At 66.2% G+C, this 22,443-nt stretch overlaps 1 protein-coding gene across 9 annotated transcripts; it reads right to left on the bottom strand.

Annotated features, from left to right (window-relative positions):
* Positions 1 to 167: 167 nt before the first annotated feature.
* Positions 168 to 12,163, bottom strand: EGFL7 (EGF like domain multiple 7). 9 transcript variants are annotated; one of them, XR_008960010.1, is made up of 10 exons: positions 9,126 to 9,314; positions 7,499 to 7,589; positions 3,770 to 3,891; positions 3,379 to 3,495; positions 2,435 to 2,550; positions 2,188 to 2,283; positions 1,899 to 2,063; positions 1,209 to 1,273; positions 661 to 888; positions 168 to 416 (listed from the first exon to the last, which is right to left on the bottom strand). XR_008960010.1 is itself a non-coding variant. In XM_044380674.3 (10 exons), the coding sequence occupies exons 3-10, from the start codon at positions 3,847 to 3,849 to the stop codon at positions 394 to 396; spliced, it is 825 nt and encodes a 274-aa protein (XP_044236609.1). In that variant the 5' UTR covers positions 3,850 to 3,891; positions 7,499 to 7,589; positions 11,878 to 12,157; the 3' UTR covers positions 168 to 393. The 9 variants fall into 9 exon arrangements, 8 of the variants coding, with proteins under 8 accessions (XP_044236609.1, XP_026345987.1, XP_044236610.1 ...); XM_044380674.3 differs by lacking the exon at positions 9,126 to 9,314 and adding an exon at positions 11,878 to 12,157 and having other exon boundaries at positions 622 to 784; XM_026490202.4 differs by having other exon boundaries at positions 622 to 784; positions 9,126 to 9,317.
* Between the last annotated feature and the right edge of the window lie 10,280 nt (positions 12,164 to 22,443).

The raw sequence follows: 22,443 nt of genomic DNA, 5'->3' as shown, positions 1-22,443 counted from the left end.
TCCAGCCCCTTTGGGAGAGGGAGGGCCGAGACCCCGTGTAGGAGGAGGGCCCAGTGCGGCTGAGAGCCCCCCTGTGCCCCACGCTGCCCCTTAGCCCTCCCGCCAGCCAGCAGGTGGCCCCCATCGGCTTCAGAACGCCCTCCAGAGTCCACCAAGGACACAGCAGCTCCTGAACCTTCATTTTATTCTGTTCCGACCCAGATCACAGGTGCCCCCAACCCTCGTACCTTCCCTCAGCCATGGGCCCGCTCACTGGTGCTGGCCGGGCTGGGGCTGGGTCACACCTAGGAGGACCCCTCCTCCCACCCTGTCTTGGCTTGAAGTCCTCCTCCTGCCCGACCCAGCAGAGTGGGCACAGGCTCTCAGGAGCCAAAGCCGGGGGCCCAGGTGGCCTCACAGCTCCTTCTTGCAGGAACCTGTGGACGGACGAAGGGCTGAGGTCAGAGCTCACTGCTCCCCACCCTTTCGCCCCCCCCGCCCCCCCGCCCCCCCCCCCCCCGGGCAGATCTGCCCCCTCAGCCTGTGGCTGCTCTGCCCCAGCCTCTGGCCTCTGTGGGCACAGACAGGCCCCAGGTCCGAGGCTCCTGGAGAGCTCTGTCGGGGGGGGGGGGTGGCACTCACAGGACCCCAGCTGCTCCTCCAGGAAGGAGATCTGCTCACTCAGGGAGTCGATGCGGTCCAGCTGACGGAAGGAGTGAGCCAGCAGGCTGCTGGGGTCCGGGAGCCCATGCTCCAGCGCCCTCAAGGCCAGGCTATGCAATGGGGCCAGCACCAGCTGCAGCTTCTGTGGGCCAGACCGAGGGACCCTCTCTGTCCCACAAGGCTTTTAGGGAACCCTGTGGCCAGTAAGGGCTCTGCAGGGCCCAGGATGTCCACCAGAGGGAGCGTCTGTGCCAGGAGAGCCGGGTGCATGGGCAGACGGACACCTCGTGAGCGGGCCGGGCAATGGTCCTCAAAGCCTGGGGTCCCAGGTCAGAGGAGCTGGGGGGGCAGACCAGAGCTTCCAAGGGGTCATCAGGCCGACAGCCCCATAGAAAGGCCTCAGGGACAAAGGGAGGGGTGGCCTGGACCTGGCTTCAGGCACTCTGCTGCCCGAGGGGGCACGGCCAAGCTCGGCCCCTCCTTCCTGGGGCCACTCCCGCGGAACCCCACAATCACCCCGAGAGTCTGCACTACACCACAGGAGACACCGGGGGGGCGGGCCTCACCTGCTCCAACACGTCTACCCTTGACCGCAGCCTCCGGACTTCCTCCTCCACGGCGCTGTCCGTGCCTGGGGAGATCCCCGCCCTGAGTCAGGCAGGCCCGGCTCCACACCCCACACCCCAGGCCGGCTGCTCCCCTCCATGGGGAGGCCTCAGCCTCGGCCGAGCGTGGGGCACAGCCCTGGAGGTGGGGCTCGGGCCCCACCCCCATTCTAGGCAGCAGGGTTGGCCCATCAGCGCCTGGGCAGGTGCGCCCCGCCCCCCGCCCCCGCGTCCCCATGTCCCCACGGTGCTGAGCTGTCCAAGCCGAGGTCCGCGTCGCGCTCTTGGTGCCAGGCTGTCGACAGCGCATTATTACTCACGGTACGAGTTTGAAGTGTCACAGCGCGTACCAAAAGTAATAATGTCCCGTCGCCAGCAGAGGTGTGGCGTCTCCTGGCTGAGGGGGCAGGGGCGTGGAGAAGACCCCGGGGCGGGGGTTTTCTTCCACTCTCTCCGCTGGGACGAGGCCCCCCCTCTCGGCAGGCCTCCCCACAATGCCCCCGAGAAATCACCACCCCTATCTCCCCTGGGGAAGATCCCTGTTTCTGCCCAGGTGAGGGAGATGGCCTGCAGCCCCGGGTGGGAGCTACAGGGTGACACCCCGCCCCCCGGGCACAGCAGCAAGGGGGGGGGGGCAACTAGGACATTTACCTGTTGTGGGGTTCGGGGCTACCCTGGGGGTCCCCCTCTCGGGCAGGCAGGGCACACCTTCTGCAGATGGGCCGTGCCCTTCCCGACACTGGCACCAGTAACTCCCCGCAGTGTTGACGCAGTGCTGGGGGCACGTGCCCCCTCCAGCCCTGCACTCGTCCACGTCTGCAGGAAAACGGGTGTCAGCTAGGGAGTGGCCTCCAGTACCCGCCTGTTCGTGGGCCACCCCTGACACCCAGGGAGGGGCCTAGAGGACCCTTCCCCTCTGGGAGGTGGGAGGCAGCCTCACCTGTCTGGCAGGTGTCGCCCTGCCATCCCGCAGGGCAGTGACAGCGGCCTGGCTGGACACAGCTGCCTCCGTTCTGGCATGGGGGCTGGCATACGGCTGTTGAGGGGGAGGCCCGTCACAAACTGAGGGGGGTCCCCAGGGCCCTGCAGGCGGGCAGCCGGGGAAGGGGTGCCATACAGCAAGGAGGCACCCGCTCAGCTGAAAGCAGCAGGTGCTATGCCCGGGTCTGCAGAGCCCCAGCTCTCACCTGCCCCACAGGCCCTGGGGAGCCCGCTGGTCCTCTTCCAGCCGGGGCAGCAGGCATAGCGAGGCCTGGGGGCAGCCAGCCCAGGGCTGCGGCGGTAGGCGGTCCTGTAGATGGTCCTGCGGGGTGGGTAGGGGCAGGGAGTCAGCAGCAGCCCGCTGGTCTCCCCAGTTCTTCACCCTGCCTTCCCTCTCTGGGCACTGGGCCCCTGGACGCTGACGGTGCCCCCCACCAGCACTGCTCAAACCCCGGGCAGCCTCCGAGTCCTAGACCCCCCGCCCTGCCCCCGAGCAGGGGGGAAGGGGGCGCTCACTAATGGGGCATTCCCGGCCCCTCCTAGGCCAGCCCGCTTAGTGGAAGGGGCAGGGAACAGGGCCCCGCCCCTCGCTGGGCCCCACCCACACTGCCCCCACCTTCTTGGCCAGCGGGGGGGCTATCCCACAGGAAGGTCTTTGAGAACCCCACAGACGACGAAATCTCTCTAAGCCACATTTCCACAGCTGAGCACGGGAGGACACACGCCCCTCACGCTGGCGGCCGGCTAGGCCACGGGGGTGTCCTGGGGGTGTGGCGGTAGGGTCTCCATCTGTGACCGTCAGGGGCTGTCATGGGGAGAGGGGTGCCCACTGGAGTCTGGAGGCAGTTTTGGCGAGGCAGGCATCGCCGCAAATGGATAAGAACTTGCAGCCAGCACCCGAGAGCAGAGGGTAGCAGCATGGGTGAGCCCCCCTCCCCCCAAGATGAGGGCGGGGGAGCAGGACGGGATGACATGTGAGGTGACTACAGCCACAGCGTGGGATGAGCACGGCCCAAGTCACCATGGGCCTCAGCCTCCGCATCCACTCGGATGTGGGCCCAGGTTTCCCACCTTGGGGTGCACGGCCCTCCGGGGCCTCAGGGTTGATGTGTGGCCAGTGGGGGCCGCTGCAGCGGGCAGGGGCACTCACCGGTAGGTGCTGCAGGCTCGGTGCCCATCACAGGTGGTGAGGAAGGGCTGGTACACTCTCTGCACGAAAGACTCCGACTCGGGGCCCCTGGGAGCCCCGGTGGCACACACCCTGCGGCTATGGGGAGGGGGCACGGCAAGTCAGTCCACAGCCTCCAGCCCAGAGCCCAGACCCTTCCAGCCCTGGAACCAAGGGAGCCAAGGATCTGGGGAGGGGGCTTCCCCGCATCGCCACAGGAAAGACCGTCAGCAAGAGCCAGAAGGAAGAGCCATGCCTCCTCGCAGTCCAGAGCCATGCCTCCTCGCAGTCCGGGGGTTGCCCCGAGGGCTCCTGGCTGCCCACCCCCAGCACTGCAGCAGCCGGCGGCCCGAGCCCCCACGCTCTGACTCACCCAGGCCGGAAGATGTGCTCAGTGCCACCCACTGCCGGCACCAGGAAGCACAGGAGAAGTAGCTCCCTGGAGTTGAACATGGCCCGTGTCTGCAGGTGGGGTGGCCTTCTCCTCAGGGGGGCCTGCGGCACAAGGCGCACCCCATAAAGCCCTCTGCAGAGCCCTCCTGGAGCCTGTGCTGCGGGGGGAGACTGATCCCCGCTTGCACACCTGCCCAGCTCTGCCGCTTGCTAGGACCTCCCACTGCAGCCTCGTGCCAGCAGGAGAGCCCCCAAGGGCCGTGCCAGCCGCCCCCTCCTCCCACCAGCCTCAGTGAGGGAGGCCAGCCTTCGGCCCGCCACCGCCACCGCAGAAGGGGGCAGCCGCAGAAGCTGGCCCCTTTGCCTGGGGCCAGAGGCATCCTGGCCCCGGGTGAACCTGAAGGCAGCCACAGCGCTAGCAAAGTCCACTTGGGAAGGCGGGGGCCCAGGGGGAGTATCTGGACCAGTGCTCCCTCCCCTGGCTGGATGCAGTACCCTCGCATCATGGACGGCAGTCCCCATCCCAGTCTGCAGGTGGGGTGGTAGTGGACAGACCTGAAACCTGGCCCAGCTGGCTGGGTCCTTCTGGCCTTCAGTATCCTCATTTGCCAAATGGGGAGTGGGCCATGGGGGTGGCATGGGGGTCTATGAGGGGGTGCGGGTGCTCAGCACAACGGGCCACATGGTCCTTCTCAGACTGGGGCAGAGCCCGCGTGGGAGGGGGTCACTCCTACCCTGGGGTCAGACCGGTCTGCTCCAGGGCTCCGGGGACAGTGGGGTGGGGGGAGAGGGGGACTGGAGCAGCCCTCCCCACATGCCAGTGGAGCCAAATGCCATCCCTCTCTTCTGGGGATGGACGCCAGGGACTGGGGAGAGCATTCCTGGGAACGTGAGAAAGCTCAGCCCAGAATTAATCGTCCGCAACGAGCTGAGGGGCCTGTGCGGTGGGGGGAGGGGGAGGCTGTCCACATGTGCAGCCAAGCATCTGGGTAGACGGGGCGCTCCAGCACCGCACCGAGGCCCCAGAGGGGCTGGGTTCCGCCCAGGCGGGCAGCCCCTGGCCCTGCAGGGCATCCAGCAGGAAGGACACGGAAGACAGCTGGACTTCTTCGCGGCAGGAGGTAGAATCAGGGTAGGGTCGACCCCTTCCCTGGGACTCCGTTTCCTCGAAGACACCACTAGGGTCTCAGGCCCCTTCTCCAGCTCTGATAGCTGGTCCCATAAAGAGTGACCACCGTGAGCAGTTGCTGAGCCCTCGGGCCTGCCAAGCCTAACCCCAAGGGAGAGTGATGCCATGACGGGTCTGTGCGGTCAGCTGGGAGTGGAGTCCTCGCTCTGGCCCGTGGCAGCCCACGGACCCAGGTGAGGCGGGAAGGCAGCTGGAGGAGAGTTCTTCCTGCACGCCCGGTTCCCTGTGGTGGCCCAAGAATGGAAGCCAAGGTGTTGGGACTTAGTTTGGGGGCAGGGGCATGTCCTGTGAGCCAGCTTGGGAAGAGGAACTCTGGGAATGGACCCTGTGGGGAGCACACTATTAGGGGGCACTCCTGGGGGTCTAGGCCAGAACTGAAAGGATGGGAACAGGTGGCACTGGGGAACGGGCCCTGGAAGGCAGCGGTGGCCCAGGCCCCGCGGGCCGGGCAGGAGCATTTGAGGGTTCAGCAGAGGCGCGCTTGCCAGCATCAGGTGCCCGGTGGGGGAGGCCCATGGCTTGCAGATGTAACTGCCCCCCCACCCCCCACCCCCCGACATCCACCCCAGCACCTCCCCTCTACTCATTGAAAGCGGCTTAAATGAGGCTCATGCTTTGAAAGAGGAGAGACTCAATTTTTGAAGTCAGGCTTTCTCCTGGGCTGGAGGAGGCCGATGGCGCTGCCCGGCTCTGCTGGGTCGGCAGTCTCATTTCCCTTTGCAGCCCAGCTGGGGCGGGGGTGGCCGCGGCGCCTCAGGTGGGTAAGCAGTAACGTCCCATCCTCCCCCAGGGTCAGCAGGAGCCCAGCCCACCACCTTCCCTCCCACCTGGCCGCGGGGCATCCCCGCGGAGCCCACGGGGTGGGGGGGCTGGGTCCGCAGAGGGAGGGGCCTGACTCGCCGCAAAGCGGCGGCCCGGGGGCCCCCCTTCCACCGGGAGGGGTGCTCTGGACGTTAGGACCCTGGGAGGGCGGAAAGGCGGGGTGACAAGACATTGGGGAAGCGTCCTCTCCGCCGCCGGCCCCATGCCTCCCCTCCCCCTGCACGCCGGATCCGCGGGGGTGGGGGTGAGGATGGAGAGAGACACGGGGTCTGGGGCCTGCGAGGCCCTGAGCCAGGCCCTGGGGGACGCTCAGGGCCCCGACGCGGGTGAGGGGCTGCGGCGCCCCCGGCCCCGGCCCCCCGCGCTGCCCGGCTCGTCGCCTGTTACCGGCAGGGGGCGCCCTTTCCGAAGGCCGCTGGGCCCATTCTCCGGACCCGGCGCAGGATCCGGGCAGGGCTGGGGGTCGTGTCCCCGCGCGCCAGCCCCGGCGCCCCCGGCCCGCTCACCTCTCGGCTCCCCGCCGTCGCTCGGCGTCGCCCCCCAGCTCCGCGCGCGCCCAGGCCCCCGACCTCCCCCGCCCCCAGCGCGCGGCGAGCCGACCCCGCCCTCGGCGCTCCCCGCGCCCCCCGGCCCGGCGCTCGCTCCCTCCGCACTCACCGCCCGAGCCGGGCGCGCACGCGCCGCCGCCGCCGCCGCCACCGCGCCGAGGGGCCCCGGCCCCTCCCGCCGCCCCGCCCCGACCCCGCCCCCGGCCCGCCCCGGGTGGGCTCCGCGCCCCCCCGCCCGCCCCCATTGCGCAGATGGGGACACTGAGGCCCGCGGCGGTCGGCGCCCCGCGGGCCGGACAGTGAGTCAGCCCGAGCCCAGGACTCCAGACGCGCACCCGCCTGAGCGCGCCCCCCCTCCCGAGCCCGCTCGAGGCCCCGCAGCAGGACGCGCGGCCGCAGGGGACGCAGGACTGGGACGCGGGTCAGGTGTCCGGAGGCCGCGCTGGGAGCCCGCCCTGGCAGGGGGAGGGGGGCCCTCGACCTTCCAGGCTGAGCACCAAAGCCCGAGGACGGCCATGACAACGGGGCGACCAGCGCACTAGGCACCCGGGGCTGACTAAAGCTAACCACCACCTTGGGTCACAGGTAGGGTGGCCATCATGACCCCCAAGGCCCGGGCACCCCCTATTTACATGAGATCACACAGAGAGCTGTGGCATGGCCGAGGCTGGCTGGATCCTAGGTACGACCTCCGACCAGTGTGCCAGCTTAGGGGCTCTGCAGGATCCCCACTGGGAACCCCCTTTCAGGACAGTCAGGACCACCCCTGGGTGTCCCTTAGGCCCTAAGGGAGTTCCCCTAGCCCTGTGGTCACCACCGGACACTCCTGGGCTGCATTTCTGACTTTGTAACGTGGGCTAGAGCAGCCCCACGTGGCAGCAGTGCCCACCGAGGGAGGTGGCTGGCACAGCCAGGACCAGGTACAGGCTCGCCCTCCCTGGGGACTCTGGTATTATTTTGGTCATGTCCACACCGTGATCACCACAGCCGTCATCATGTGTGAGGCACAGGGCCTGCTCCCCCGGTGCTTCTGTCCTTGAAGCGAGCCTGGGCCCTGGTCCCCTGAGTTCACGTGTGTGTAGCTCGTTCCCAGGCACAGCCCGACCCCCTGCTCGTGCCCAGAGCATCCGAGGCTTGCTGGGGGACTCACCTGGAGAAGGGGCCTCTGTCATCCCCTGGACACCAGCCGCAGCTGCTCTCCTGGCTGGCAGAGGCTTCCTGTACTTGCCTCGTGCCAGAGTCTGCAGGCAGAGACATAGTGTGGGTTAGCGCACGGCCTTGGCCACCCTGATGTCCAGGGGCTGGGAAGGAGACCAGGCTCCGTGCCCCTGTGGGGACTCAGCCTGCATGTGGCCTAACAGGTCTCCACCCCCATGAGGGTCGAAGCCCAGTGGGTTTTTCCGAGTTCTGCCTGTGGCTCACATCCTCAGCCTAGAGGCAGAGACAGACCTGCCTTGGGTCCCAGGAGATGGGGAGGGACAGGCTGCTGGCCATGACGCTGAAGGTCTGCAAAGCCCATGGCGCTGGGTGGGGGTCCTTCTCGAGGAAGTGGAGGGCTCTTGCACAGCTAGTAGCTGTGGGGTGTCAGGCTAGGGCCTACTTTGGTGCGTGGGAGCTAAAGGAAGGGAGGGGACCCAGGCGGCTGGACCGAGCCCCCAGAAGGAGAGGGCCCTGGAAGCCCCCAGCAGATGGTCTGAGGGCAGCTGGGGTGGCTGTGGCTGGGACTCCTGTCATCGTGAAATCAGGGTCCTGCCACTGAAGGACTTCAGGTCCGCTGGCCCCCAGACCTGAGCAGGGCAGCCCTCGCTCAGACCCAGGCAGTGTAGAATTAAGAGCCAGTCCTAGGGGAGACATTCCCCACCCAGTCTCCTGCCCGTATCCTGTCTCTGACCCTCTGAGCCCTGCAGTCTAGCTGGGTCCCTGCTCCCTCTACTGCTGCTCACCCGGGCTGAGGCCTCATTTTCTCCTTCTTCCTCTGAGCCATGGGGCTTCCCCGTGCAGACCGCTGCTGTGGCCGTGGGACCACAGGAGCATCGGAAGCCGGAGAGGCCTCCGCTTGGGCTGGGGGTCTTTGGGTGGGAACTCGGGCACTCTAGGTGGAGGGGGGAGAGGGAGAGCAGGGGCTCCCCTAGGGTCTGAGGTGGGCTGTCCCTCTGCCTGAGGACCCCACCCATGCCCCTGAAGCCAGCTGGGCAGGGAGTGGGGGGCTTCTCTGGTCCCACGTTCAGTGCACCCAAGAAGCATAGCTCGTTCTGGCTGCAGATTCGGCTTTGGGCTTCCCCTGCATGAGGCCAGAGCCCCTCTGCCTCCGCTCCCAGGCCCACGATGGAAGTGCTCGCTCACCCTTGGGGGATGGCCCTGGGACCCCCGGCTCTGAGAGGAGAGCTGAGTCAACATTAGGGGCTTCTCCAGTTCGGCAGATTTGGCCAGGAGGGTGTGTGGAGGTGAAGGCCCCAGGCCGCATCCGGCTTCTCCTCTCAGGGGTCACAGGGGCTGCTGGGCCACCCAGGGCTAAGTGTCCCTGGCGGGCAGGCCAGAGTCAGTCTAGACTGGGCCACCCATAACGGGTGCCCTTGGCCAAGGGGCCCGAGCGTCCTCCATGCAGTGGGAATGGCACCATTAGGGAGAAGAACGAGATAGTGCCCAGAGAACAGGGTGCAGAGCTGGCGCAAGCGCACCCAGCCGACAGGGGCCGCAGTCAGTGGGTCGGCGGGAGCCCAGGGAATGCTCACCCTGCTCGGCCCGCTCCCTGCCCCCCAAGGCCACCCCTGCCATACCTGATGCTGCCCGGGCCCGGGCTTGGCCACAGCCCCCATCGCTGCCTGCCCAGGCCAGAGGTGGGTCGCCCCCTCTCCAGCCGACCCGAGGCGCCTCCGGAGGCCACCTGCCCGGCCTGACCACTGGAGCGGCCATCTGGGGCTTTGTGGGACAGCCGTCTCAGGGCAGGGAGGCTCCTCCCGGGGCGAGGAAGGGCGGCTTTTTATGCTCCATCCCGTGTAAATCAGGATTGGGATGGGCCCTTCCCGGCCGGACTTCCTGTGTGTGTTCCTCGCTGATAACAGGGAGCTGTCAGCGAACAAACAGGAGGCCCAGGGACGGGTGGGGGCCATCAAGGGGGTGGCCTGGCCCAACTGTGGGCTAGGGTGGGGGAGCGGTCCCCTGGGATTTCAGAGTCTAACTCTGAAGAAGCCAGAGACCAGGCACAGCCCCGGCTGGTGACCCCACGGCCCGCTGGTCTCCGCGCGTGATGGAGGACGCAGCACACTGGGAAGCCCCTGGGCCCAGCCACCTGCTGGGGCCATCGGCCACGTTACTGGAGCCCCACGGAGGGACTGTTTGTTCTGTGACCCTGGAGTCTCCCCCAGGGCAGGCACCTGCACCCCTGGATGTGTATGCCCAGCGTGGGAATCTGGAGGGACCCCTGCCCTGGGAGGGGGCACCCAGCCAGAAGAGACCTGGGGATGGGCAAGTAGGCTGGTAGTCAGAGAACAGCCTGTTATATGTGTCCCTGGGGCCCAGAGTGGCTCGGGGGTCGGGGATGATGACAGGGAGGGCCAGTCATCAGCCCAGAGACTCAGGCCTTCTCCAGGAAGGGGCTACCCAGGGGCAGTGAGGCCCTTGCTCCTGGAGGTGCCCCAGCGGGGGTTCTGTCCGGGGCAGGCAGAGCATGTCCCCTGGCCCTCTCCCCTCCCTCTCTTGGCCTCCAGCAGGCTGAGGGGTGCAGGGGCTGGGGTGGAGATGGAGGCATGCAGGGGCCTTTGGGTGGCCACGGGGGGTGCTTCCTCGGTTTGGCCCCATGGTTTACGCCCAGCCCCTGGATTGACTCCTGGTTTCCTCACTGAGGTGGTGCTGGGGACCTCCAGGCTGGGCATCAGTTGCTGTGATTGTGGGTGGGTGGGGACCCAAAGGGAGCTGGGCAGCTGCTGAGGACACACCCGGACCACACAGTTAGCCGAGGGTCCCTGATCACGCAGGGCCACTCTAAACCACTCCTGGTTGTCCTGGGGCTTCGCGCCCTGCTCTGGGGTCAGCCCCTGCCCACCCACAGCCGGGAACACCCCCTGCTCGCCCTTACCTCCCTCTGGCCCCACCCAGCTGGGTGTCCTGGCCAAGGGAGAGGAAGGGGAGCAGCTTGGAAAATCCCCCACGGGAATGCTGAGAGCAAGAGGGACCAGCCTCCTCCCCACCCCCATGGCTTGGGGAGGGTCTGCTGCGGGCACAGGGCTGGGGGGCCTCGCCAGCGTGTAGGGCCCACGCCGGGCTCTGCCCTCTCTGCCCACCCTACCCAGACCCACACCCAGAGATAGGCTCTGCGCCCCTGCAGACATCAGGGCTCGCTGCAGCTAGCCTCTTTTGTGTACAGATGGGGAAACTGAGGCCCAGGAGAGGGAAGAGACTTCCCCAGGTGAGCAGCGATGCAGAGCAGGGCTGGAAGGGGTCAGGACAGAGACAGCTGCTGTCTTTTCTCAGAGAATGCCTCCCTCAGGGGGCAGCCCCCAGGCCTCGGCCCTTCCCTGCCAGGGGGTGGGCTGACATGGGCGTAGCTGATGAACCAAGTACGCGGACGGTGAACGGCGCAGATTCCCTTTAAAGCTGGGGCATGTCAGGGAACTTTCTGGAAAGATGCCCCAGAGCACAGAGGTGAAACACATACATGGCGAGAGGGAAGAAAGCCGGTCTTCCCGGCCCCTGGGTGCCAGCCAGGGTGGGGCGCTGGCTCCGCCTGCTGCCCACAGGCTCTGTGGGCCCCCCACGGATCTGCGTGTCCCTCCTGACCCGCTCTGCCTGCCTCCAGCCCCTCCCCGAACTGAGATCAGAACCAATCCACAGAAAGCAGGCTTTGGATCAGGGAGCCAAGCCAGCAGCCTCGCCCTGACGTGTCACTTACCCCCGCAGTGCTCTCCACTCTTAGGCTCCTGGAGCCGCAGGGGCTGGGGCAGGGGTGGGAGGAGGCTAGGGTCCTGCCCTAGATGGGGGCTCAGCTCCTCGGGGTCTGCCTGGGGGGGTACAGGTGGAGGACAGAGATGGAGGCTGACACCTTGGACTCCAGGAGGTCCTGGGGGTCTAGAGAGGGGCAAGGCGTGCTTTCTGCCCCACGGGCCCACCCCAGGGTGCTGGATGGGTGGAAGGGGGCTCCACCTGGGGCAGGCCGGGACCACCCTCCCTCCCACCTCTGATGGCCCTTGTTTAGGGTCCTGGAACACAAGGCCTGCCCGCAGGGAGTCATCTTTGGAAGGAGTCAGTGCTGCCTCTAACCTGGGCCTGGGTCCCCTGAGGGCAGAGCGGGCCCCAGCAGTCCACTGTCCACACCTGGGCAGCTCAGAGACCTGAGCCTAGAGCCCGGCCAGCTTCCGGCATGGCATCCAAGGCTGGGGGAAACCGGTCCCGGCTTTGCTTTCTGTGGCTGGCGGCTCTGGGCCTCAGTTTCCCCATCCACCCCATGGCCAGCAGGGCTGGATAGTTGCAGCTGCCTCCTGGCCTGTCTGTGAACGTTCTGAAGTTGATTGGAAAGGGGTCTCGCTGCCTTACCTTCCCTGAGCGTGCTGGTCGGGCAGAGATCCGCCAGGGCCTCCGTGGTCCTCCTGGGACCCTCTCGGGACCCCTCACCACTGAGCTTGGGGTCTCTGGAGCCCCAGGAGAGGGCAGACCAGGCCCCCGGCAGAGGCCGGCGTAGGCATGCCAGGCGGCTTGAGGCTGAGGGGTACCCGGCGAGGCGTGTGAGCTGGGCTGCAGGAAGGAGAGAGCAGAACAACCAGCAGGGGAAAGATGGGGCTTCCTGTTTACCCCCGGAGCAGCCGCTGGCCTCAGGATAGGGTGGCTCTCTCGGCCACGGCTGGGTCCGGCTTCTCACCAGATGTGCCGAGCCTTCACCGCGGGATTGCGCCTGGCCCAGTGACCTGTTCCCAGTGGGGGCTGGGTACCCCTGGGCCGGGTCAGTGCGCCATCCTCCACCCCACTGACCGCATTTGACTTGCTCACACAGGGACAGAGCTGGCCCCTAGCCGGTGTGCAAAGGGCTGGGACAGGCCCTGCGGGCCACCCGCCACCACCCCACCCAGACAGGCGCTCGGCCCAGAGGCGGCTTACACGTGTGCATTGCAGTGGAGATGTGCGCGGGGGTGAGAGTGCATGGGAAACCGGCACCCCTCCAGGAGATGCCCCCGTCCCAGCGCAGGGGCCCTGCCTCCCCTCTCAGGGCGTGGTTCCACCCGCTTTGAGTTTTAAGTACACGGTGTTGTGCGGTGTGCCCGTGTGTCTGGCCTCTCCCACTCCACAGCGCGTCTGTGGACAGTCGGGGCCGCTATGTGGTTGGCGGCGGTGGCCGGCCCATCTTCTGGGCAGCTCTGTATTGCACGGGGAGGACGGAGCCGTGCTCACACCGCTGGCTTGCTGCTGGGAACACTTCGGGCCAGCCTTTTGGTAGTTCTTTTGGGTGCCTATACCTGGGCCTGTCTCCGGGGGGGTTATTGGTCCCAGGAGACCCGTGACCCCAGGGACTGCCCTGCAGAGCTCCAGGTCAGCCCTCGAGTGCCTCACAGTCTCGTTGGCACGTGCTACTGCCTAGTGTCTAATTCTAGCCATTCTGATGACTTTGCAGGGTATCGCTGTAGTAGTCTTTCTTTACTGTAGGGAGAAAGACTCATTTTATAGACGAGACACCTGGTGGGGTGAGAGTCAGCCATGAGGCACGTGGGAGGTCGCACCGTCCCAAGGGCACTGAGCCCCGGGCTTCGGCCGCAAGCTGCGGCCACAGTGAACATCCCAGGACACTGAGTCTGGGCATCGGAGAGAGAAGGGGCCACTCTCTGGGGAGTGAGCTTAGGGGGCCCCTGCGTCATTTCTGCTGTGAGTGTACCGTGTATTCCCGGCTACTGGGGGCCTCACCTCCTCCGTGCCAGGTTGGGGTCAAGCTGGGCACTGGGTCCCGCTTGGCAGCTCCCAGGGTGGGCACTGGTGGTTGGGCCAACCCCTGCAGGAGGCTTTTGCTGAGCAGGGAGAGGCTCTGGCAGAGCCCAGGCACCTCCCCCCCGACTGACCTGCCCAGCGCTGTGGCCAGGCCCTGGAGGGTCACACTTGGGGTCCCCAGCCCCAAAGCCCCGGTTTGTCCCAGTGCCAGCTTTGCCTGGAACCCAGTCTCCTCCAGGCCATGGAGGCCGCCCCCACCCCCTTGGGGCTCCCTCCTTTGTGGGGGCTGAGGATGGGGGACCTGCCCTCCCCTCCTGGCTCCCTGGACGGAAGCGCCACTCAGAGTCGGGCTGCAATTTGCCAAGCCTTGCGGATGGGGCGGCCATCACCGTGGAGGGGAAAAAACACTTTATCTCCCGGGACGGAAAGGGAAGCTCCTGAGAAGGGGGCAGGTTGGTGGAGTGGGCGAGGGTCCAGCCCCGCTAGAGGGGGCCTTCCTGTCCTGCCGCCCTGCCCACTTACGGAGAGCCGGGAGCCAGGCGCTCTGAAGCCAACAAGCGAGACTACTGAGGCCTGTCGGCACTGTGCTTCTGCACACCCCCCCCCCCCCGCGAGCGAGCGTGGGGCCAGGATCAGACCCCATTTACGGAGGAGGAATTACCTCTCAGGGTCACAGAGACGGTCACTGGCAGAGCCCGACCTCTAACCTAGAGCCGAAACACTGCCAGCCTCTGTGAGGGCCGTGGGTGGGGGCATGCGGGCGGTGGGGAACAGATGAGCCCGTCCCTGCCCCCTAGGCCGGCTGCTGGAACCCCATCCGTGACTGCCCATCTTTCCAGCGGTCAGTGGAGGCTGGGCCTGCTGACAGGGGTGTCGGAGTCCCCCCCCCAGGGAGACCAAGTGACACCCCCAGGGTTGTCGTGGGCGTCAGTGAAGTCAGGGGTATTAGGAGCCAGAAGGCTTCCCTGCCTCAGTTTCCCTATGTGTCAGATGAGGGGATGGAGGGTCTGGGAGCCCTGGGGCGGGTCCGGAGGCCTCTGAACCCCACCATGTTGGGCAGATTGTGCTGGGCCTCTCTTGGGGTGCAGGGAGGAGGGGCCCGAGCTTCCACCAGATGCCCAAGGGGCCCGTGACCCCAAGTGCGGAGCCCGGGGAAGGGGGCCCTGAGGCGCCTCCAGCACCCCCAGTCCACGACCTCAGCTCCAAAGTTGCCTGTTAGTATCATTATTTTTCAATAGCCTTAAAAACGTAAAGAGAGAAAGGAAAGGGGCCAGAAATCTCTGCTTCCTCTCAGCCAGGAAACAGGAAGTGAGTGTGCGGGCAGATTGGGAGCCAGGCCCCAGAACAATGGAAACCCCCCCGCCCCAAGGGGAAGGGGAACTGCGTCAAGAGGCCAGGGTGGGGGCTGAGCCTGACCTCCCCCCGGCTGTGCTCAGGCCCAGGCATAAATTTAGTCTGGGTCTTTCCTGATGAAAAACTCACATGCCCCGTTGCTGGGGGAAGGGGCGCAAGGCCCAGCTTGGTCCCTGGGTGGCAGGGCTCCTGGGGTCTTAGGGTCCACGGAGCCGTGCCCTCCTCTCCCCTGTGGGTACACTGAGGTCCAGGGGGAAGACCCTGGCCCGGGCCATATGGTGAGGGGAAGGAGCACCCCTACCCGCCTGGTTAGGGCCGGAGATCCTCTCCAGTGAGGCCCACCTGTGTGGGGGACAGAGCCCCCACAGGCCCGGGACGCCAGCAGGAATGCCTCCGCTCGTGCCCCTTTGCCTGCTGGGCACCCTGCCCCAGCGCACCGCCCCGCGCTTCGCCGCTAAGCGAAAGCACGGCTCCCGGAGGCAGGAGGGCAAAAGCAAGTGGGCACTGCGCCCGGCCTGGCTCGGCCCCCACAGCGGCGTGACCTCGGGGGGGCTCCGGTGGGGCTGTGACCAGGAGGCAGCTGCCGGCTTCTTCTTTCTAGCACCGGGCAGCTCTATGGAGCTGGGGCTTGCCCAGCACCCGGGCGCCCGTTTCAGCCGTGCAAGGCAGTGGCTCTTAGGCCAATGACAGCCCAGTGGCCACTGTCCGGCCAATTTCAGAGCATTTCCATTGCTTCCAAGGCACTCCAAACCTCTCAGTGGTCATCCCCCTACACCTCGGGTCCCGTCCCCAGGCCCGGCCCAAGGCCACCACTGTTGTACTGTCTCTGGATGCGCCCGTTCTGGGAGGTCACACAAGTGGAATCCTATGCTGTGTGGCCCTTGGTGTCTGGCTCCTCTCACTCAGCCTGCTGTCTCCGAGGCTCGTGCACGCCGCAGCACGTGTAGGTGCGCGTGTCCGTGTGCGTGTCCACGCGTGTCTGTGCACGTGTCCATGCATGTCCGTGTGCGTCGCATGTGTCCGTGCACGTGTCCATGTCCACACGTGTTCGTGTGTGTGTCCATGCGCGTCCGTGTGTGTGTCTGCACACTTTTTTTTTTTTTTAAGATTTTATTTATTTATTCGACAGAGAGAGACAGCCAGCGAGAGAGGGAACAGAAGCGGGGGGAGTGGGAGAGGAAGAAGCAGGCTCCCAGCAGAGGAGCCTGACGCGGGGCTCGATCCCAGAACGCCGGGATCACGCCCTGAGCCGAAGGCAGACGCTCAACGACTGAGCCACCCAGGTGCCCCATGTCTGCACACTTCTGTGTGCGTCCCTGCGTGTCCGTGTCTGTCTGCCTCATCCTATGAATGGATTCCCCAGCTGAGGGGCATTTGGGTTGTTTCTACCCTTTGGCTGTTGAGAACCCTGCTTCTGTGAAAACTCCCAAATTTTTGTGTGGACACGCGTGTTCACATCTCTTAGGGACATACCCGGCAGCAGGGTTATGGGGTCGGGTGGCAGCTCCATGCTTACTCATTTGAGGAGCTGCCCCAAACTACGTGCCAAGCCAGTGGTTTCTGATCACGCCAGCCCCGTCCGGACCCTGGAGGGCTGAGGGGCCACTCTGGTGCTGCCTGGACCCTGGGATGGAACAGGAAGGGCACAGGAGCTTGTGGTCTCCTCTCGGCTGGCTTGGAGCTGAGCTGAGGCCCCAGGAGTCTCTCTGGGGATGTCATGCTGCCTGTGGGCTATCCCCTCTCTGCAGACTTGGAGCCAGAGGTCAAATCTGGACCCCATGGGAGCCTGTCCTTCCCCTGGACATACTGGACTTGGCCGTGGAGGCCCTGGGAGGTGCAGGGCTCCCCGGCACTCCCCCAGCACGTCCTCTGGACTGCCCTGCGAAACATCTCGCTGTCCCACCTCGGAGCCTGGGAAATGTCTCCCCACCCTGGCCCCCAGTGCAGAAGCTAAGGCCGGAACCGGAAAGGCAGGGCCCTCCACCAGCTTGGGGGCAGGGGAGGTCTGGTCTGGGGCTGCCTGTTCAGGACCCTTGGGTCCAGGGCAATCCCGGGCAAGCCCCATCCTCTCCAGGCCCAGTGTCCTTCATCCACGATGGTAATGATCAGCCGCCCGTGGTAAACCTTAGGGCTTCTCCTCGACCCCCACCGTGCCAGGAGTGGCCTGAGGTTCAGATAGGCAAGTGCCCCCCCAGGTCATCTGGCACACGGCGGAGCTGTGATTAGAATCCGGGCCACGCTGAGCCCTTCCGCAGCCAGCACCTGCTCACTGTCCCCCCACCCCGTTCTGGATCAGAGCAGTCCCTGGTGAGCTGAGCCAGGTGCACTGTGCTGCCGCCCCGGTGTCCTTGACCCCCGTACATTCTCCACCAGCACCTCATCCCCATTCTGGGGAACTGCTCGGCGTTCCCCACTTGCACCCGAGCGTGACCGTGTGAAGGTGACCCTGTGCTCTTCCCTTGTGGGGCTGGAGGGCGGGGGATGCAGGGCAGGCCTCTCCCCAGTCCAGCGATTCTGTTCGCAGCTTCTTAGCAGGCCCTGGGTGAGGGGACCACCCCGAGTCTGGGGTATGGGTAGTGGTGCCACGGACCACCATCCTGGTGCAGATGACGCCAGCCAGCCTCTCTGTCAGGACGCCCTGGAGCCCATGGCAGCCCCGCAGGGCCCGCCGGGGGATCGCAGCTTCCGGAGCCAAGCCTGCTCTGCACAATGGCCGGAAACGCCTTGCTCAGGCAGTGGTCCCGGCAGCCACGTGTGGCCCTGGGAGAGGTGGGAAGGCTGCTTTGCGTGAGCGCCAGCCCTCCTGGGGGCCCTGAGAGCCCCGCTGGCCTGCTGTCTCTGGACACCTCCCCACGGAAGACTGGGCTGGCGGGGTGATCAGGAAGCAAGCCACAGGTGGCCGTCGTGCCCAAGGCCCACCCTCGCTCCATGGTGCGGGAGGGTCGTCCCACCTCGACCACGCCCCCGCCCAGATGCTCCGTCGGGTCAGTGGGGCGGCGCGCAGACGGCTCAGGGCTGTCATCTGTGACCACGCTGGGGAGGTTTTACTGGGTCTGACCCAGGCGCAGTCGTGCCCTGACCCTCACCCTTTTCGGCTCCCCCCACTTGAAAGGAGCAATACGGGGAAGGCGGAGATGCACTTCCCTCCCTGGGCTGATTCCCCGGAGGTCAGGTGCCCCTGGGCGCCAGCCTCCCGCAGAGCACAGAGCGGTGCAGGCCGGGGACGAGGCTTCTGCCCCGGGAGTCAGAGAGGACGTGATTCCTGCAGGGGCAGAGAAGCCAGTGGGCCCCTGGCTGGGGCGGGACAGGAGGGCCTCTCTGGGCTGGGGGTCACAGATGTGGATTGTGTTTGAAAAGAGATTTTTTGCTGTGTTGTCCCGGCTGTGAAGGAATAGGTGCTGCTTTTGGACGAGCCGGTGGATTTGCACGCGTGGGAAACTGCCGCTTCTTGTGTTCCAGGGCCGGGCACTTACGGGGCTCTGCGTGCCCCAGCAGCAGCCTGCCGGGCCCAGGGCTTGGGCACACGGGCACGCGGAGTGGCTCCTGCCAGGCCTGCGCGGCGGCAGACAGGAGCTGCGGCGTCCTTGAGGTCAAGTGCGCTGGGCTCCAAGTCCTGTTCAGCACTTACAACGAGACATGTGCGCTTTCCAGTGGATTTTATTTTTTACAGCAGTTTTGGGTTCCCAGCAATGTTGAGAGGAAAGCGCCGGAAGTGCCCGCGGACGCCCTGCCTTCCCGCACTCCACGCCCGCCAGACCCTGCGTTGTCAGTCACCACGAACCTGGAGGGCCACGTGGTCATCGCCCAGGGTGCAGAGCGTGCACAAGGGCCGCTCCGGGCTGTCCATCCGTGTTTGGACAGCTGATGGTGGCACAGACCCGCCGTCTGGCCTCAGGCACGGTGTGCTCGCTGCCCTACGCGTCCGGAGATGCACGCTCTCGTGACGCTGGTCAACCTGCTCCCCCATAATCCCCACCCCGGTCGACCTATAGGCCGTTCCCCTCCCACCCGCAGCACCCCACGGTCCCTCGGACTCACGCGGCCCAGAACCGCCCTGCGCTGCCCCACGCTCAGCTCAGTGCCTTTGAGACGCTCTGTGCTGTGCGTGGGTCTGGGACGGGTTCCCGCCCGTGGCCGAGTGGGCGGACCACGGCTTATAATGAATGCATCCGAAAAGTAGTGGCTCATTCACGGTTTCTCAAAGAGCAAATGTCAAATTACCTTACCCGCGGCCATTCCACCGCTGGGCACGCACAGAAGGGCACTGGGGTGGGCGCCCGGGCAGACGGATGGGACACCTGCTGCCCGCGGGGTTCACCACAACCAAACGTCCGTCCGCTGAGGAGTGGGACTGGGGCATTTCCAAACCGTGGAACGTTATGCAGCCGTAAGAAGGCAAGACGTACCACACCTGCTGCAGCCCGGGGGGGGGGGGTGCTCAAGGGCGTGCGGAGTGAGGGAAGCCAGACACAGAAGGACAAACGCCGTCTGGCTCCACTTACAGGAGCTGTGGAGCGTAGGCAAGTCCTAGAGATAGGAAATACCCTGGTGGGGGCGGGGGCCAGATGCTGCGCAGTCAGTGTTTGAGGGGTGCAGAGTTTCAGGCAGGGGAGATGACAGTTTGGGGACAAGATGCTGGAGGAGGGGACACAGGAAGGGGAACGCAGCTCACCCTGACCTGCGCACGTAAGGACGGTGAAAATGACACGTTTCACGTTCTATGTGCCTCCCGCTCAAGAGCATTAACCATGGAATATACCCAGGCCCACGGAGTTGCACCCTTTCGTGGTGAGCCGCGTGGCACGTGGACTAGGTCTCCATGGAGCCGGTCAACAAGAAGAAACGCCCAGCGTGGCCAATGGCGGTGCTGCCCGAGCCTCGGCATGTGGCCGCCCACGGGGCCCTGCTGATGGCCTGGAAGGCATCCCGGGATGGGCTCCTACTAACCCCACGAGATGTGGGGGCGTGTTCAGGGGGACCCCAGTGCAGGAGGACGCATCATCTGGGCCCAAGCCCTCTGTCTGGGCTCCAGAAATAGACACAGGGGGCACGGTGCGGCCCTAACCCTCCGGGCTCCGTCTGCAGCGCCCATGCGGCCCACCGCCCACCCTTGGGCCTGGGGCAACCTTTCCTCAGCCAAGGGCAACTCCTGGCGTCCAGGGGGTGGGACAGACCCCTTCTGGGGCTGGAGGAACCCTCCCTCGGCCCAGTTCACCAGACCTGCTGTGTGGGCATGAGTCGTGGTTGCTGTGGGCAGTGAGGGTACGGCTGACGGTCCTCTCTCTGCCCTTTGTCAGACTCGTGATGACCAGGTCATCTTAGGGCAGGTGGCGGGTGGAGTCGCTGGGGAGTGGGTCCCCGGGGGCAACACACAGGCTGAGCCAGGCCCATACTTCCCTGGGACCCCAAGTGGGGACGCGGGCGGCACCGGTACTGGAGGGCGCCCGAGGTAGGCCTGAGCCATAGGAGCGCTGAGCTCAGAGGTGCTGGGAGGGTTGGGGACCCACTTCCCCGCTTCCCGAGAGCTCGGAGAGACCCCTGGCCGGGGCGGGGAGCCAGTCGGGAAGGAAGCTACAGCCGCACCTCGGTGGCTGTGGGGAGCTTGGTCCAGTGCCTGGCCCCAGGCCTGGGTGGGCCTGGAGCCCTTGCCACGCGGGGCCTCAGACTCCCCCAGGCCTCTGAGCACAGGGACGGAGAGGAGGGGTAGGGGGAGGAGGGCCACCGCCGGGCGCTAGTCCTCCCGCCCCCGCAGGAAGGGCTGACCGGGGCTGGGGACAAAAGGCGGACGTGTGGCTGGCCATGTGGGCCCTTATCAGGCCTGTACCCGCCGGCTTCAGGGTCTCTGCGGAAACGCTCCTCTCTGCCCGCTTTCCTGCCTGCGCCTGGCCACCCCACCAGGCACTGTGCAGGGGCGAGGGGAGGCTGGCAGGGGTGATGCGGTGGGGGCAGCGGGTGCAGGCCACCTGGCCTCAGGGGTTCTGGATTGTGATTTGAGGGAGTGTTAGAGTTCTTCACTCTGCCTGTCGCGTGAGAGCTAACGGTCTCCCTGCCCCGCCCCCCATCAGATTAGGAAACTGAGGCCCAGAGCAACAGTGACCAGGCCGGGCAGGCGCAATCCCACAATGGTGGCTGACGAGGTCCTGGCTTGTGCTCGGGCCCCTCCGGGAATACGCAGCAAGGGTGGGGAGGGACACAGACAGGGGCGTCCCGGGGGGAGCTCGCCTCTACAGCCCACCCCACTCTACGTTTAGGGTCTGCACATTTTGTTCTATTTATAAAAACTGTGTCTTGATTAGGGTGCCTGGGGGGCTCTGTCGGTGAAGCGCCTGCCCTTGGCTCAGGTCATGATGCCGGGGTCCTGGGATCGAGTCCCACGTCTGGCTCTTGCTCAGCGGGGGGTCTGCTTCTCCCCCTCCCTCTGTTCCCCACTCCCGCTTGTGCTGTCCCTCTCTCAAATAAATAAATAAAATCTTAAAAAAAAAGTCTGTCTTGATTAACACATTTGAGGCGGTGGCCGCAGGTAGTGGCTGTGGGGGGCTCGGTCAGTTTTCCAAGGACGCAGAGTCAGCTGCGGGCTGGGGGGGACAGGGGGCCTTGTCCTGAGGACCCTTCACAACACCCTGGGGGGCAGGCGCCATGGGCTCCGTTTTATAGAGGAAACTGCAAGGTCCCAGCCAAGCCTGCATCCTGCCCCTGCCCAGCGGCCTCCACCCCAGGCCCCAGCCGCCCTCTGGTGGATGCAGGGCTGCACTGGGTCAGGACGAGGCTGTGGCCGTGGTGGGCAACATCCATACCCCTCACACCTCCCTCCTAAGTGCAGACTTGCAGGACTTGGGGCTGGTGAGGGTGGGGACCCAGACCAGCCAGGCCTTCTGGGACCTTCTGCCCATGGAATGTGGCAGGAAATCTGCCTGAGGACCGCACAGTCTGAGGAAGGCTGGGCCTGGCGCCACCAGCAGAGCCATGCGCTGTTCGAGGCAGGCCTCCCAGCAAGACCCCATTTGCTCCACCCCAGGCAAAACCCGCAAGACCCTCTCCCTCCCGCCACCACCTGGGAGGACACAGAAGCAGGCAGGGACTTTGGAAGGGACACAGCTGGTCCTCTGGGTCTTGTCAGGAGTAGGGGTACAACTGTCCCCCATCTCCCCAGCATATTAAACCCAAAGTTGGGTGTGACTGTCCCTGGGGACCAAGCCCTGAGTTGGAGGTGATGTTGCTTCGCCCCCCCCCCGCTGGGCCCCACCGGCCCCGGTCCAAGGCCACAGGGGGGCTGCGCCCCATCAGCAGCAGACTTGGACAAGCCCCACCGGCCCGGTCCGAGGCCACAGGGGGGCTGCGCCCCATCAGCAGCAGACTTGGACAAGCCCCACCGGCCCGGTCCGAGGCCACAGGGGGGCTGCGCCCCATCAGCAGCAGACTTGGACAAGCCCCACCGCCCCGGTCCGAGGCCACAGGGGGCCGCGCCCCATCAGCAGCAGACTTGGACAAGCCCCACCGGCCCGGTCCGAGGCCACAGGGGGGCCGCGCCCCATCAGCAGCAGACGTGGACAAGCCCCACCGCCCCGGTCCGAGGCCACAGGGGGCCGCGCCCCATCAGCAGCAGACGTGGACAAGCCCCACCGCCCCGGTCCGAGGCCACAGGGGGCCGCGCCCCATCAGCAGCAGACGTGGACAAGCCCCACCGCCCCGGTCCGAGGCCACAGGGGGCCCCGCCCCATCAGCAGCAGACGTGGACAAGCCCCACCGCCCCGGTCCGAGGCCACAGGGGGCCCCGCCCCCTCAGCAGCAGACGTGGACAAGCCCCACCGGCCCGGTCCGAGGCCACAGGGGGGCCGC

Source organism: Ursus arctos, unplaced genomic scaffold (assembly GCF_023065955.2).
Source record: "Ursus arctos isolate Adak ecotype North America unplaced genomic scaffold, UrsArc2.0 scaffold_18, whole genome shotgun sequence".
NCBI lineage: Eukaryota > Metazoa > Chordata > Mammalia > Carnivora > Ursidae > Ursus > Ursus arctos.
This window is presented reverse-complemented; position numbering and strand designations above follow the sequence as displayed.

Excerpts from the sequence above, each read along its gene's own strand:
- EGFL7 (XM_044380674.3), bottom strand. The coding sequence starts at position 3,849 with ATGTTCAACTCCAGGGAGCTACTTCTCCTGTGCTTCCTGGTGCCGGCA. Across the intron at positions 3,496-3,769 it reads GAGCACATCTTCCGGCCTGG|CCGCAGGGTGTGTGCCACCG; the intron begins GTGAGTCAGAGC and ends CCCTCCCCATAG. Across the intron at positions 417-621 it reads GGAGGAGCAGCTGGGGTCCT|GTTCCTGCAAGAAGGAGCTG; the intron begins GTGAGTGCCACC and ends GTCCGTCCACAG.